Here is a 15,571-nt window from a genome sequence, read left to right as displayed (position 1 = left end):
TAGAGAATGGGGGAAGGGGAGAGGTTGGTTTAGGAGGGAAGATAAGGAGTTCAGTTTTGGACATATTTTCAGGTGGCGGTGAAACATCCAGGTAGCAATGTCAGAGAGGCAGGCAGATAGCTTGGACTGGATTTCTGCCGAGATTACATCTAGCCTGATAACACCCACTACTGCAATTACTTCTCACTTCTATAGTACCACTAGACGTACCAGCGCTGTAAATTTACATCTCAGTATTTCCACCTGGAGCTGTTTAGCTCAGAGCCAGAATTTCCAGCCAGGAGGGGAGTGAAGTGAAAGCTACCTGAGAGATTTCTTTTAAAGATAATATAACTATGGAAGACATGTGATGGGCAGTAGGCCAGGGATAATAGCTTGGTAAGCTGATGCAGAAAAGTGTGTTAGGCTCTGAGTACTGGTTAGCTCAGTGTGCACAATTCTCCGAGAACCCTATGCAAAACGGGTTTTGCACACAAGCTAATTGTGCAGAAAACCGATTATGCAAATCTACAAGCTGCATATTTCAATCCACGAAAACGAGGCTTTTAGCTATTCAGAACGGATGAAGAGAAGTGCATAGAATCACTGTAAGAAGATTAGCTCAGAACTTCAGCCTGTTTCTTCTCTTTACTCTGAGACAGATGCTCCGAACGACCGCTGGCATTAACATGCGGTTAATGCTGGGTTTGCGCGCAAATTATAAGCAACCAGCGCTCAGAGAACCAGTGTTAACATGGGCATTAAACTGCATTAAAATGAATTTAAATGGATACTAATGAGGTCAGTAGGTATTCCCTCCCAATACTCGGACAGAAGCGCTGCAATGCGTGGAAGCAAATGAAACAGAGAAACATGTCAGCAGATAAGGGCAAAAAAAGGCCAATCCAATCTGCCCATCCTCAGTAACCACTAATTAGACATATGCAGCGCTGTACACTAAACACGTAAGACACAGTCCCTGCTCGACAGAGCTTACAATCTAATCGGGACAAACAGGACAAATAAGGGATAAGAGTAGCAAGATTCTGTGCAGAATCCCAAAGAGAAGCAAGATTCCGTGCAGAATCCCAAAGAGTAGCAAGATTCCGGAATCCCAAAGAGTAGCAAGATTCCGGAATCCCTCCCAAAGAGAAGCAAGATTCCGTGCAGAATCCCAAAGAGTAGCAAGATTCCGGAATCCCAAACAGTAGCAAGATTCCGTGTAGAATCCCAAACAGTAGCAAGATGCCGGAATTCCAAACAGTAGCAAGATTCCGGAATCCCAAAGAGAAGCAAGATTCCATGCAGAATCCCAAAAGAGTAGCAAGATTCTGGAATCCCAAAGAGAAGCAAGATTCCGTGCAAAATCCCAAAGAGTAGCAAGATTCCATGCAGAATCTCAAACAGTAGCAAGATTCCGGAATCCCAAAGAGAAGCAAGATTCCGTGCAGAATCCCAAAGAGTAGCAAGATTCCGGAATCCCAAAGAGTAGCAAGATTCCGGAATCCCTCCCAAAGAGAAGCAAGATTCCGTGCAGAATCCCAAAGAGTAGCAAGATTCCGGAATCCCAAACAGTAGCAAGATTCCGTGTAGAATCCCAAACAGTAGCAAGATGCCGGAATTCCAAACAGTAGCAAGATTCCGGAATCCCAAAGAGAAGCAAGATTCCATGCAGAATCCCAAAAGAGTAGCAAGATTCTGGAATCCCAAAGAGAAGCAAGATTCCGTGCAAAATCCCAAAGAATAGCAAGATTCCATGCAGAATCTCAAACAGTAGCAAGATTCCGGAATCCCAAAGAGAAGCAAGATTCCGTGCAGAATCCCAAAAGAGTATCAAGATTCCGGAATCCCAAAGAGAAGCAAGATTCCATGCAGAATCCCAAAGAGAAGCAAGATTCCGGAATCCAAAGAGTAGCAAGATTCCGGAATCCCAAACAGTAGCAAGATTCCGTGCAGAATCCCAAAAGAGTATCAAGATTCCATGCAGAATCCCAAAAGAGTATCAAGATTCCGGAATCCCATAGAGAAGCAAGATTCCATGCAGAATCCCAAAGAGTAGCAAGATGCCGGAATCCCAAAGAGAAGCAAGATTCCAGAATCCCAAAGAGTAGCAAGATTCCGTATATAATCCCAAACAGTAGCAAGATTCCGGAATCCCAAAGAGAAGCAAGATTCCGTGCAGAATCCCAAAGAGTAGCAAGATTCCATGCAGAATCTCAAACAGTAGCAAGATTCCGGAATCCCAAAGAGTAGCAAAATTCCAGAATCCCAAAAACTACTACTACTACTTATCATTTCTATAGCGCTACTAGACGTACGCAGCGCTGTACACTTGAACATGAAGAGACAGTCCCTAATCGACAGAGCTTACAATCTAATCAAGACAGACAAACAGGACAAATAAGGGATAAGGACAAAGAGTAGCAAGATTCCAGAATCCCAAAGAGTAGCAAAATTCCAAAATCCCAAAAACTACTACTACTACTTATCATTTCTGTAGTGCTACTAGACGTACGCAGAGCTGTACACTTGAACATGAAGAGACAGTCCCTGCTCTACACAGCTTACAATCTAATCAGGACAGACAAACAGGACAAATAAGAGATAAGGACAAAGAGTATCAAGATTCCAGAATTCCAAAGAGTAGCAAGATTCCGGAATCCCAAAGAGAAGCAAGATTCCAGAATCCCAAAGAGTAGCAAGATTCCGTGTATAATCCCAAACAGTAGCAAGATTCCAGAATCCCAAAGAGAAGCAAGATTCCGTGCAGAATCCCAAAAGAGTAGCAAGATTCTGGAATCCCAAAGAGAAGCAAGATTCCATGCAGAATCTCAAACAGTAGCAAGATTCTGGAATCCCAAAGAGTAGCAAAATTCCAGAATCCCAAAAACTACTACTACTACTTATCAATTCTATAGTGCTACTAGACGTACGCAGAGCTGTACACTTGAACATGAAGAGACAGTCCCTAATTGACAGAGCTTACAATCTAATCAGGACAAACAAACAGGCCATATAAGGGATTAGGGAATTACTAAAGGTGGGAACAATAAAACAGAACAAGCAAATAGGGGTTAGGAGTTAAAAGCAGCCTCAAAAAGGTGGGCTTTTAGCCTAGATTTGAAGACAGCCAGAGCTGGAGCTTGACATACTGACTCAGGAAGTCTATTGTAGGCAGTGGCGTAGCAAGGGAGGGGCGGTGGGGGCGGTCTGCCCCGGCTGCACGCCGCTGGGGGGGTGTCAGCTCCGCTGGTTCCCTGCTCCCTCTGCCCCGGAACAGGTTACTTCCTGTTCCGGGGTAGAGGGAGCAGGGAACCAGTGGAACCAACATCTCCCCAGCGGCTTACACACGGCAGGCAAGATTGCACTCAGTGGTGGGGGGGGCTTGGGTGCGCAACGGCGAACCACCCTGGGTGGCAGCCGCCCTCGCTACGCCACTGATTCTAGGCACAAGGTGCAGCAAGATAAAAGGAATGGAGGAGTCTGGAGATGGCAGTGGAGGAGAAGGGTAGAGATAAGAGATTTACCTGATGAAGAGAGGCACATAGGGAGAGATAAGAGTGGAGAGGTACTGAGGAGCTGCAAAGTGAATGCACTTGTAAGTTAATAAGAGGAATTTGAACTGTATGCGGAAACGGATAGGAAGCCACTGATGTGACCTGAGAGGGCTAATATGAGCACAACAAACCGAAGGGTTATCATAGCAGGAAGGCAGGAAATAGAACTTGGGCTCATTCTGTTTGTAAGTCATGTAACATAGTAACACATAGTAGATGACGGCAGAGAAAGACCTGAACGGTCCATCCAGTCTGCCCAACAAGATAAACTCATATGTGCTACTTTTTGTGTATACCTGACCAATCTCCGAAAAGCTTCTGAGGATCCATTCCTTCCAAACAGGACTCCTTCATGTTTATCCCACGCATTTTTGAATTCCGTTACCATTTTCATCTCCACCACCTCCCATGGGAGGGCATTCCAAGTATCCACCACTCTCTCCGTGAAAAAATACTGACATTTTTCTTGAGTCTGCCCCCCTTCAATCTCATTTCATGTCCTCTAGTTCTACCGCCTTCCCATCTACGGAAAAGGTTCATTTGCGGATTAATATCTTTCAAATATTTGAACGTCTGTATCATATCACCCCTGTTTCTCCTTTCCTCCAGGGTATACATGTTCAGGTCAGCAAGTCTCTCCTCATACGTCTTGTAACGCAAATCCCATACCATTCTCGTAGCTTTTCTTTGCACCGCTTCAATTCTTTTTACATCCTTAGCAAGATATGGCCTCCAAAACTGAACACAATTCTCCAGGTGGGGCCTCATCAACGACTTATACAGGGGCATCAACACCCCCTTTGTTCTGCTGGTCACACCTCTCTGGATACAGCCTAGCAACCTTCTAGCTAGGGCCACCGACCTGTCACATTGTTTCGTCGCCTTCAGATCCTCAGATACTATCACCCCATGATCCCTCTCCCCATCCGTTCATATCAGACTCTCCCCGCCTAGCACATACGTCTCCCGTGGATTTTTACTCCCTAAGTGCATCACTTTGCATTTCTTCGCATTGAATTTTAATTGCCAAACCTTAGACCATTCTTCTAGCTGGAGCAGTTAGAAGGGCAAATTGCGCTGTAACAGGGTGGGGCTTTCAATCATCTGCCCATAAGTGTATTCTAATGAAAAAGACGCTTTAAAAAGCCAAGTTTTCAAAGCTATCCTGAAGTTCTTAAAAGTCAGTTGAGCCCCAAGGGGAACAGGGAGGTAATTCCAAAAGAAAGGAGCAGAAAAAAGCAAAAACGGTGAGGAGTGAATTCTAACTGAGATGATTTAGGGAGACCCAATCTGTGATCGTTAACAGAGAAAAAGGAAAAGAGCAGGAGGAAGGAATGGTCAGTGTGGCAAGGTCATCTGGAAGGACCTACTCTACGTGCTTTCAAGGTAAGAGCCAGCAACTTAAAGATAATAATACGCTGTGCAACGGGAAGCCAGTGGAATTTTTGTAGTGGGGGGGGGGGGGGGGGGGGAAACATGATCAAACTTGTGGACATGGCAGATGAATTTAATAGCTGTATTGTGAACTGACTGGAGTTTGTTTGTTTTTTTTATTTCATCCTGATCAACCTAAGTATGAGACATTACAGTAATCCAATCTAGTTATGACGTGACAAAACAATGGAATGAAATGTAGATTGACCAAAATATCTACAGACAGAACGTTGTTGGCAGAGGATTTTTAAAAAAGCTAGACTCACATAAACTAGAAAGCTGAGGTGAGAAAGAAAGATGTGGGAATCTAGGATAACTCCTAGGTAGCAGAATTTTATTTATTTATTAGGATTTCTTTACCGCCTTTTTGAAGGAATTCACTCAAGGCGGTGTACAGTAAGAATAGATCAAACATGAGCAATAGGCAATTACAGCTGTAAAAATATTCAAGTAACAATACAAAGTATGGCATAGGATACTACTTGCAATGACAACAAAATACGTAATAGAACATTACAATTGGTAGTGAAGGGTAAGGCAAAGTTGTAGCATATAGATGGGTAAGAAAGTAGGAAGAATTTGAAAGTAAGGTGACTGATTTGAAGAAAGTTGCACATGGAGGAGTGGATAAACATGTCCCGCTGCAGTATGTGCAGCCCGAGTCAATCCTTGTGTATGTGAGTAAGTAACGAGTTAGTTACTTCTTCCAGTAAAGGCCTGGTTGAAGAGCCAAGCTTTCACCTGCTTCCTGAAGTAGAGAAAGTCTTGTGTTAAGTGGAGCCTTTCAGGCAATGCATTCAGAGTGTGGGGGGCTACTCCGGAGAAGGCTCGCTTGCGGGTATCACATCGTGTAATGTCTTTTGGAGAGGGTGTAGTTAGTGAAAGTCCTTGGGAGGACCTTAGTGTCCTTGGCGGTGTGTGGAGGATCATCCTATTCTTCAGATACTCAGGGCCATGTCCTTTCAGGGCCTTGAACATCAGACATAGAGTTTTAAATTTAGCCCTGTATTGTACTGGTAGCCAATGAAGGTTTTGCAAAAATGGTGTGAACGAATCAACAGGGCGAGTAGGTATTCCAAAGAGTCATGGACGGTCACACCTGAGCTAAACCAGCATGCAACGGTTTTTTCCTTGTTCACTACTACCTTATATCACCATCGACGCTGAAAAAGCATTTGATGGACTAGAGTGAGACTCGTTGTTTAGAGTGATGGAAAAAAATGGATTGGGGTAATTACACTAAATGGATACGCTCCTTCTACAGAGCCCCCACGTCAGATTATGGTAAATAAGGACCTGTCAGAACCCTTCCCATTAGGAAGAGAGGGGTGAGACAAGGCTGTCCTCGGATTTGTCTGCTTTGGCTATTGGGCCACTGGCACAGAGAATATGCAAAAATATCTTACTGGGAAAGTAAATCATAAAGTCTTCCTTCATGCAGGTGATACGTTATTCTTTGTTAAAAACCACAAGACCTCTGTAGCTCCGCTCTTGGAAGAATTTGACTGTTTTGCCGAGCATTCGGGTTACAATATAAATAAGGATAAAACCGAGACCCTCCCTTTTAACATTTTAATAGAGAGGTTACCGCAATTCCCTTTTCAAATTAATACAGCTGGATTTAGATACTTGGCCGCTGCTTCCAACTTTTTCCCCCTACCTCCCTAATGAGCAATTAGACCTATAGCCTACTGGTTAGTGCAGTGGACTTTGATCCTGGGGAACAACTGGGTTCAATTCCCGACTGCAGCTCCTTGTGACCCTGGGCAAGTCACTTAACCCTCCATTGTCCCAGGTACAAATAAGTGCCTGAATATAATATGTAAACCACCTTGAATGTAGTTGGAAAAACTACAGAAAGGCAGTATATAAGTCCCATTCCCTTTCCCCCTATATTAAGAGGGGGGCCTAACTGAAAATGTTTTTGGACCATCCTGTACATCACTGTTGTATCTCTTGCTTGTACTAACCTGTAACTGAAGTAGTTTGGTTGGAAATTCTAATAAATATTGAATGATTTTTTTTTTTAATGTGTAGTCCAGTGATTCCCAAACTTTTTACACTGTATCAATTACAACTATGACTCACCACAAATCTTTTTATTATTTCTCATATCAAACCTTTCCAAAAATGTTTTTAACATTAAAACCAATAAATAACGAACATCAACACATAAATCCCATTATTCATATTATCACTCAACATTGCCACATGAATTATAACAACATGAGTTTTTAAAGGCAGCATTCCCGACACGCTCCACACAAATGTGCAGGCTTACCCGCTGCACAGCACGAGAGCGTGACTGAGTTCCCTGTGGCCCGATTTGGCAAGATATTTTCTTATTACTATTTTTTCTACTAGGCTTGAGGTCTCTTGTGTGACTGTGGTTACGTGTGGGTGATTAGGGTAATTGTGATTTTGTTTTGAGAGATGTACAGACCCCTGATCACGCTCGGTTGAGGGGAAACACGGACCGTGTAAAAAAGGGTCATGCCCGACGTGAGGGTCAAGCTGGATTTGAGAATGATTTTTGTACCTTGAAGAAACTTTTGAACAACATCGTTTGGGTCTGGGTAAATTTGGGGCTGGTAACATCATACAGATTCAATCAGCAAAACTGTATGCCTGATGTTCACTGTGTTTTGAGCCGTACAGTATCTGAAGTCTAAAGCGTCTTCAGTTGGATTACCACATGATTTGGGAACCACGGCACTGAGAACTTCTGACAGGCTGTTATTTATACAGCCAATTTCTATTTGATTGTTGACCTTCAGGCTGGAGGAGTGCTGAGATAAGCTTAAAACTTTTTCACTCTGTTACTAGCCAAGCTATATGATAGACAGCATTGAATTTATGGTTTCTTTCCAAGGATTATATGTTATTATAATTCATGTGGGAATGTTGAGTGATAGGTACGAATGAGGTGATTTATGTGTTGATGTTAGTTATTTAGTGGTTTCAATATTAAAAACATTTTGGGGAAGATTTGATATGAGAAGTATGTGTCAACATTTTTATTGATGATTCCACCTGGTAACACATCCATTAGACTACATACACAACAAATTGTAAAGCTATCGTTCTTATGTACATTAATCTTAAGTTGCTATCATCAGTTTTTTGTTTTATAACAGTAGAGGAGTGTGGTAGCCGTGTTAGTCCACTCTTAAGGTTATCAATAGAAATCAAACAAAATAAAACATGGAAAAGAAAATAAGATTATACCTTTTTTATTGGACATAACTTAATACATTTCTTGATTAGCTTTCGAAGGTTGCCCTTCTTCGTCAGATCGGAAATAAGCAAATGTGCTAGCTGACAGTGTATATAAGTGAAAAACATTCAAGCATTGCTATGACAGTCTGACAGGGTGGGAGGATGGGGGTGGGTCGGAGGTATGCATGGGGACATCAAAGCATATGATTGATATTCTAACAGGGTGGGTGTGGACAGGTGAGGGGAGGGTGATCAACAGAGACATACAGCTTTATGGTTTTATATCATTCAGTGTAAAAAATGTAATGAAGGATGCTATATTGGAGAAACAGGCCAGATGCTTAAGACAAGATTCAATTTACATAGACATCATATAAACAATGCTGGTGCCAGCAGGGTTCCCACGCCTGTTGGGCAACATTTTACAAGACCAGGACACTGCACCAGTGACTTCACAGTGAGAATCCTCAAAGGTAACTTTAAAACCATACAAGAACGTAAGACCTTTGAAGTCAGAATGATTGAATATTTTAACACCCAACAGAAAGGACTTAACAAGGACCTGGGGTTCCTAGCCCATTATAAACCATAAAGCTGTATGTCTCTGTTGATCACCCTCCCCTCACCTACCCACACCCATCCTGTTAGAATATCAATGATATGCTTTGATGTCCCCATGCATACCTCCTACCCACCCCCATCCTCCCACCCTGTCAGACTGTCATAGTAATGCTTGAATGTTTTCACTTATATACACTGTCAGCTAGCACATTTGCTTATTTCCGATCTGACGAAGAAGGGCAACCTTCGAAAGCTAATCAAGAAATGTATTAAGTTATGTCCAATAAAAAAGGTATCATCTTATTTTCTTTTCCATGTTTTATTTTGTTTGATTTCTATTGTTTTATAACAGTACCCTCTCTTATCCCCCTCCCCCCTTACTACCTTCACTTTTGCCCTGTACACTGAAAGAAACAATAGTCAGCTTGTTACATTAAACTCAAACCGTAATTCCAATAGTAACACCTTACATTATTCCGTGATTGAACCCCTTATTACTATTATTCCCCCCCCCCATCTTTTTAAATACTCCATGCTCATTCGTAATCCGTTCATGGTCTAGTCCTAGCCAACCTCTTCATTTTCCTATATTTAATGTGTTGGTAAAGGTTCACTGCCTTACTGGTGCTTCTTAAAGCTCTATATCCCATTATCCTCTCTGTCTATTGTATTCCTTGTCCAGACTCCCCCCCCCCCCTCCCAAAGATACCCTGAGACTCCCTCTCTCTCATGACTCTTCCTTCTCCTTCTTAATGTGTAGAAAATTTATTTAACACTGCACTTCTCACTTTATGGGAAATACTTTGCAAATATTTATTCCAAATAGAAACAAAGCGCTTTCTTTTCTTTGGAGAATTTGATATGAGACGTAATAAAAGTACATAAGTATTGCCATACTGGGAAGACCAAAGGTCCCTCAAGCCCGGCATCCTGTTTCGAACAGTGACCAATCCAGGTCACAGATATCCGGCAAGATCCCACAAAAGTACAAAACATTTTATACTGCTGCTTATCCCAGAAATAGTGGATTTTCCCCAAGTCCATTGCTTAACGGACTATGGACTTTTCCTTTAGGAAGCCGTCCAAACCTTTTTTAAACTCTGCTAAGATTTGGGATGAGTCATAGTTGTAATTGATATAGTGTGTGGAGGAGTGGCCTAGTGGTTAGGGTGGTGGACTTTGGTCCTGGGGAACTGAGGAACTCAGTTCGATTCCCACTTCAGGCACAGGCAGCTCCTTGTGACTCTGGGCAAGTCACTTAACCCTCCATTACCCCATGTAAGCCGCATTGAGCCTGCCATGAGTGGGAAAGCGCAGGGTACAAATGTAACCAAAATAAAATAGATACTATTGGAGATTCTACATGGAATGTTGCTACTATTGGAGATTCTGTTGCTACTATTGGAGATTCTACATGGAATGTTGCTACTATTGGAGATTCTACATGGAATGTTGCTATTCCACTAACAACATTCCATGTAGAAGCCTGCGCGGCCACATTGGTGATCTGCAAGGGCCGACTTCTACATGGAATGTTGCTAGTGGAATAGCAACATTCCAAGTAGAATCTCAAATAGCAGCAACAGTGGAGGAGTGGCCTAGTGGTTAGGGTGGTGGACTTTGGTCCTGGGGAACTGAGGAACTGAGTTTGATTCCCACTTCAGGCACAGGCAGCTCCTTGTGACTCTGGGCAAGTCACTTAACCCTCCATTGCCCCATGTAAGCTGCATTGAGCCTGCCATGAGTGGGAAAGCGCGGGGTACAAATGTAATTAAAATAAATAAATAAAACAACTGATACAACCATCCTGCAATATAGCTACCCTGGTTTTGTACACTGTGAAACTATGGCGGAATCCCTAAAATACTTTTCCATACACCAAGGAACCCTCAATTTATGTAAACATATATATATGTTCTTTCAAACAGATTCTACAATCAAATTTCTTGAGGAACCCCTGAAGAGAGCTCACATTTTCGAAATCACTGGTGTACAACCTACACCCTATACTTAAATGTGTACATACAACATAGAGAGGGGCATTTTTGATCGGGGACACCCATATCTAAGGGTGCCCATCCTCGAGGACGGCGCCACGAAGGGGCAGGGCCTACCGTATTTTCGAAACAAGATGGGCATCCATCTTTCATTTCGATAATACGGTTGGGGGCGCCCAAATCTCAACCTAAATGCTGAGATCACCGGATTTAAAGATGGGCGCCCTTGGTTTTCCCCCATAATGGAAACCAATGGCGCCCATCTTAAAAGCAAATAAATCCAAGGCATTTCGTCGTGGGAGGGGCCAGGATTCGTAGTGCAGTGGTCCCCCTCATATGCCAGGACACCAACTAGGCACCCTAGGGGGCACTACAGTGGACTTCACAAATTGCTCCCAGGTACATAGCTCCCTTACCTTGGGTGCTGAGCCCCCAGAAATCCCCCCAAAACCCACTCCCCACAACTATACACCACTACCATAGCCCAAGGGGTGAAGGGGGGCACCTAGATGTGGGTACCGTGGGTTTCTGGTGGGTTTTGGAGGGCTCACATTTTCCACCACAAGTGGAACAGGTAGGGGGGATGGGCCTGGGTCCACCTGCCTGAAGTGCACTGCACCCACTAAAACTGCTCCGGGGACCTGCATACTGCTGTCATGAACCTGAGTATGACATTTGAGGCTGGCAAAGAGGCTGGTAAAAAAAGTTTTGAAAGTTGTTTTTTTGAGGGTGGGAGGGGGTTAGTGACCACTGGGGGAGTCAGGGGAGATGATCCACGATGTCATCTGGTCAGTTCGGGCACTTTTTTGGGACTTGGACCTGAAAAAAAAGGGACCAAATAAAGTGGACCAAATTCTCGCCACGGACGCCCTTCTTTTTTCCATTATCGGCCGAGGGCACCCATCTCTTAACCACACCCCGGCACGCCCCTGTCCCGCCTTTGCTACCCTTCTGACACACCCCCGGGAACTTCGGCCATCCCGGCGACGGAAAGCAGCTGGGGACGCCCAAAATCGGCTTTCGATTATGCCGATTCTGGCGCCCTTGAGAGAAGGGCGCCCATCTCCCGATTTGTGTCAAAAGATGGGCGCCCTTCTCTTTCGAAAATGAGCTGGATAGTGTCCCAGAACAAGAGGTCACATAAGATGCCAAGGACCCCCGTTTACTAAGCAGCGCTAATGACGCACTAGCGTTTTTAGTGCACGCTAAACGCTAAAGACACCCATAGGAATATATATGTGTCTCTAGCGTTTAGCATGTGCTAATTTTAGTTGTGCGCTAAAAACGCAAGCGCATCTTAATAAATAGGGCCCCAAGGGATTAAACTCAGGAGTAACATCAGGAAATATTTCTTCATGGAAAAAGATGGTGGATTTAGGAAACAGCCTCCCGAGAGATGAGGTGGACACAAAACAAACAAACAAAAAAACAACCATAACAAAACTCCAGAATGCCCAGGGCAGCCACATATGATCCTTAGATGCTGGGGGATTGAAGGGTAAAGTCTGGGGTAAGCAACTAATTATGAAGGACTGATGGGGGGGGGGGGGGGGGGAGATTCCAGGAACGAGACTTTGCAGAATGGATAAGCCCAATTGTCCATATGTGCAATGAGATTCTTTGTTTCACACTTGTGCAGTTACTACGTCTTTCTACCTAACATTATAAACATTGTTACTTCTGTGCAATCAGCAGTTACTTTTTAAATGCGCCCATTGTTATAAGGAAAAAGTGCAACTGAGTTGAGGAGGATAACTAAGTAATAAAGAGGAATAAAACAAAACCAAAAAAACTTTCTTACTGGACTCATTTTGTACATTTCTGACCAGCTTTCAAAGTCAACACCTTCTTCAGGTCAGAAATGAGCAAAGATGTTAATAATATCAGGCTACATATACAGCTATGAAAATCTGAAGACGTGAGGTTTGGAAACGTGATCGTGCAGTAAGAGTACCAGGGAAATCATGGTTCAGATTCCACCACAGCTCCTGTGATCTTCTGCAAGCCACTTAGGCGTACTTTTACTAAGGTGCGCTGAAAAATGGCTCGCAGTAGTGTAGGCGAGGGTTCTGGGCACGCGCCGATCCATTTTTTAGCGCGCCTGTAAAAAAAAAAAGGCCTTTTGTTTTTTGCCAAAAATGGACGTGCGGCAAAATCAAAATTGCCGCACTTCCATTTTAGGTCTGAGACCTTACCGCCATACACTGACCTAGCGGTAAAGAATCCGGGAGGTAATGACCTACGCACGTCAAATGCCACTTGGCACGCATCCGTTACGTGAGCCCGGAAATAAAAAATATTTTTTGGACGCGCACCAAAAATGAAATTACTGCAAGAGCCACGTGGTAGTCGGGTAGTAATTCCATTTTGGCGAGCACTGGGCTCGCGTAGACGCTTATGCGGCTTAGTAAAAGGACCCCTTAACCCTCTGCTGCCTCAGGTACAAATTTACACTGTAAGATCTGCTACTACTACTTATCATTTCTATAGCGCTACTAGACATACGCAGCACTGTACACTGGGGACAGACAAATACCTACAGTACCTGAATGTAGCCTGCACTGAGCTGCTACCCAAACAGGCGAGAGAGAAAGCCAAAACCCTTCCCCCTTCCTTATTACATTCACAAAGCTGGACTGACACGGCAATCTGTACAGCTGTTTCCAAAATAATGAATCAAGTAGTTAAGCTAAAAGGCGACAATCAGTACAAGAGCCCTGAAAGCACCCTTCCCATCCAACTGCTTCCTTAGGGCTCTTTCCAATAACTGCACTTCGGTTAATGTCGAAACATCTGACCTGCCAGAATCTAGAAGTCGCTTAATTTTTGTGACTAATAAAAAGCCCAAATTAAAGGAGGGATGGCCGTCATCCTCACATTAAGGCTCCACAAGCAATCACAGCTCACAAACGCCTATCCTGCAGCACTGCAAAATCACCATGCACTGTGTACCCTACCCACCGCCCCATCTCTGTGTGAACCCACTCCCCAACTGCACCCACTGGCATCAATCCTCTGCATGCGCCCTGCACCCAACTCCCCACCCCACCCTATGTGAACTCCACTCCCCACCCCAGTGTAGCCGTCTCACATCAGACCTCTGTATGCACCTTACTCTCACCCCTATGCACCCCACTCACATCAGTCCCTTGCATGCACCCCCACGCCCCGCCCCACCCAAATTCCATTTACAAAAGTCCTCTGTGAGCACCCTGCATGCACTCCATTCACACAAGTCCTCTGCATGCACTCTACTCCCCACCCTCCAATGTACCCTTCTGATGTCACCCCACTTCCACCCTCATGCACCCTACTGACATCAGTCCTCTGCGTGCACCCCACTTCCCATCAGTCCTCTGCGTGCACCCCATTCATATAAATCCTCTGCGTGCACCCTCCATACACCCCATTCATTCATATCGTCATCTGCATGGACCCCACTCACATCAGTTTTCTGTATGTACCCCACTGACATCAGTCCTCTGCGTGCACCCCACTTCCAACCTCTGTGCACCCCATTCATATCAATCCTCTGCGTGCACCCCTGCACGTACCCCATTCATTCATATCAGTCATCTGCATGCACCCCACTCACATCAGTTTTCTGTATGTACCCCACTGACATCAGTCCTCTGCAGTGAACCCCACTTCCAACCTCTGTGCACCCCACTTCCCATTAGTCCTCTGCGTGCACCCCATACATATCAATCCTCTGCGTGCACCCTGCACGTACCCCATTCATTCATATCAGTCATCTGCATGCACCCCACTCACATCAGTTTTCTGTATGTACCCCACTGACATCAGTCCTCTGCAGTGAACCCCACTTCCAACCTCTGTGCACCCCACTTCCCATTAGTCCTCTGCGTGCACCCCATACATATCAATCCTCTGCGTGCACCCTGCACGTACCCCATTCATTCATATCAGTCATCTGCATGCACCCCACTCACATCAGTTTTCTGTATGTACCCCACTGACATCAGTCCTCTGCAGTGAACCCCACTTCCAACCTCTGTGCACCCCATTCATATCAGTCCTCTATGAGAATCGCACTCCTCATCCCCACTCGCATCGCTCCTCCGTGTGCATCTCTCCCCCTGCAGCCCCCTCCCCTAGTCCTCCCTATGTATCAGGCCAGATCTCCCACCCCAGAACACCTGCGATGAGCCTGGCGGGAACTCACGCGATCCTGAAGAAGGGTCTCTCCGTCCTCGCCATGAGTCTGGGGATCCAGCGGGGTCTCCCCGCGAACCTGCGGCACGGCAGGAACAGGAGCAGGAGCCCGCAACACAGGCAACAGCAGCAGCAGGCAGCCGCCGAGAACACGACAAGCGGCATGGCCGAGCTCCGGCCGCAGCGCAGTGCCCCGCCCCGCCCCCTCATTCCGCAGCCGGAGCCAGGACCGCCCCCTCGTTCTGTATGCAGAGCGGGGCCCGCCCCCTGCTAACCTGATCGAGGGAGCTGCGCCACCTGGCGGTTGTAGGATGAATGTCGGGGAGCTGCTGGGAAAGCTCAGCTGGGCTGCTCCGTTCAAGGTTAACGCCCCCCCCCCCCGGAACTTTGTCTTCATCCTGGGGGGGGGGGGGGGGGTCCCATAAGAAGGTAGTAATAGCCATACTGGGTCAGACGAATGGTCCATCTGCAGAAACCCAAAGAGTAGGAACATTCCATGCTAGGGCAATGCAAGCCTGTGAGTGCAGGAAGGTCACAGGCCCCACACTAAATTTTGTTACTGGAGCTGTTGGGAGACTTCAGCATGATACTGGCATTAGTAATGAGCAAGAATAATTGGGGGATGTCCTCTCACCTCTAGGTACCTAC

General features: G+C 45.2%; 1 protein-coding gene across 1 annotated transcript in view; it reads right to left on the bottom strand.

Annotated features, from left to right (window-relative positions):
• Positions 1-15,091, bottom strand: part of LOC115473985 (probable hydrolase PNKD) — a 152,127-nt gene extending 137,036 nt beyond the window's left edge. The window contains exon 1 of the mRNA XM_030209227.1: positions 14,934-15,091. Within this exon, the coding sequence (XP_030065087.1) occupies positions 14,934-15,088 (155 nt within the window). The 5' untranslated portion in view covers positions 15,089-15,091. The remainder of the gene's footprint in view (positions 1-14,933) is intronic.
• Between the last annotated feature and the right edge of the window lie 480 nt (positions 15,092-15,571).

Source organism: Microcaecilia unicolor, chromosome 7, assembly GCF_901765095.1.
Source record: "Microcaecilia unicolor chromosome 7, aMicUni1.1, whole genome shotgun sequence".
Lineage (NCBI taxonomy): Eukaryota > Metazoa > Chordata > Amphibia > Gymnophiona > Siphonopidae > Microcaecilia > Microcaecilia unicolor.
Note: the sequence above shows the minus strand (reverse complement) of the source record. Positions and strands in the feature narration are given on the sequence as shown.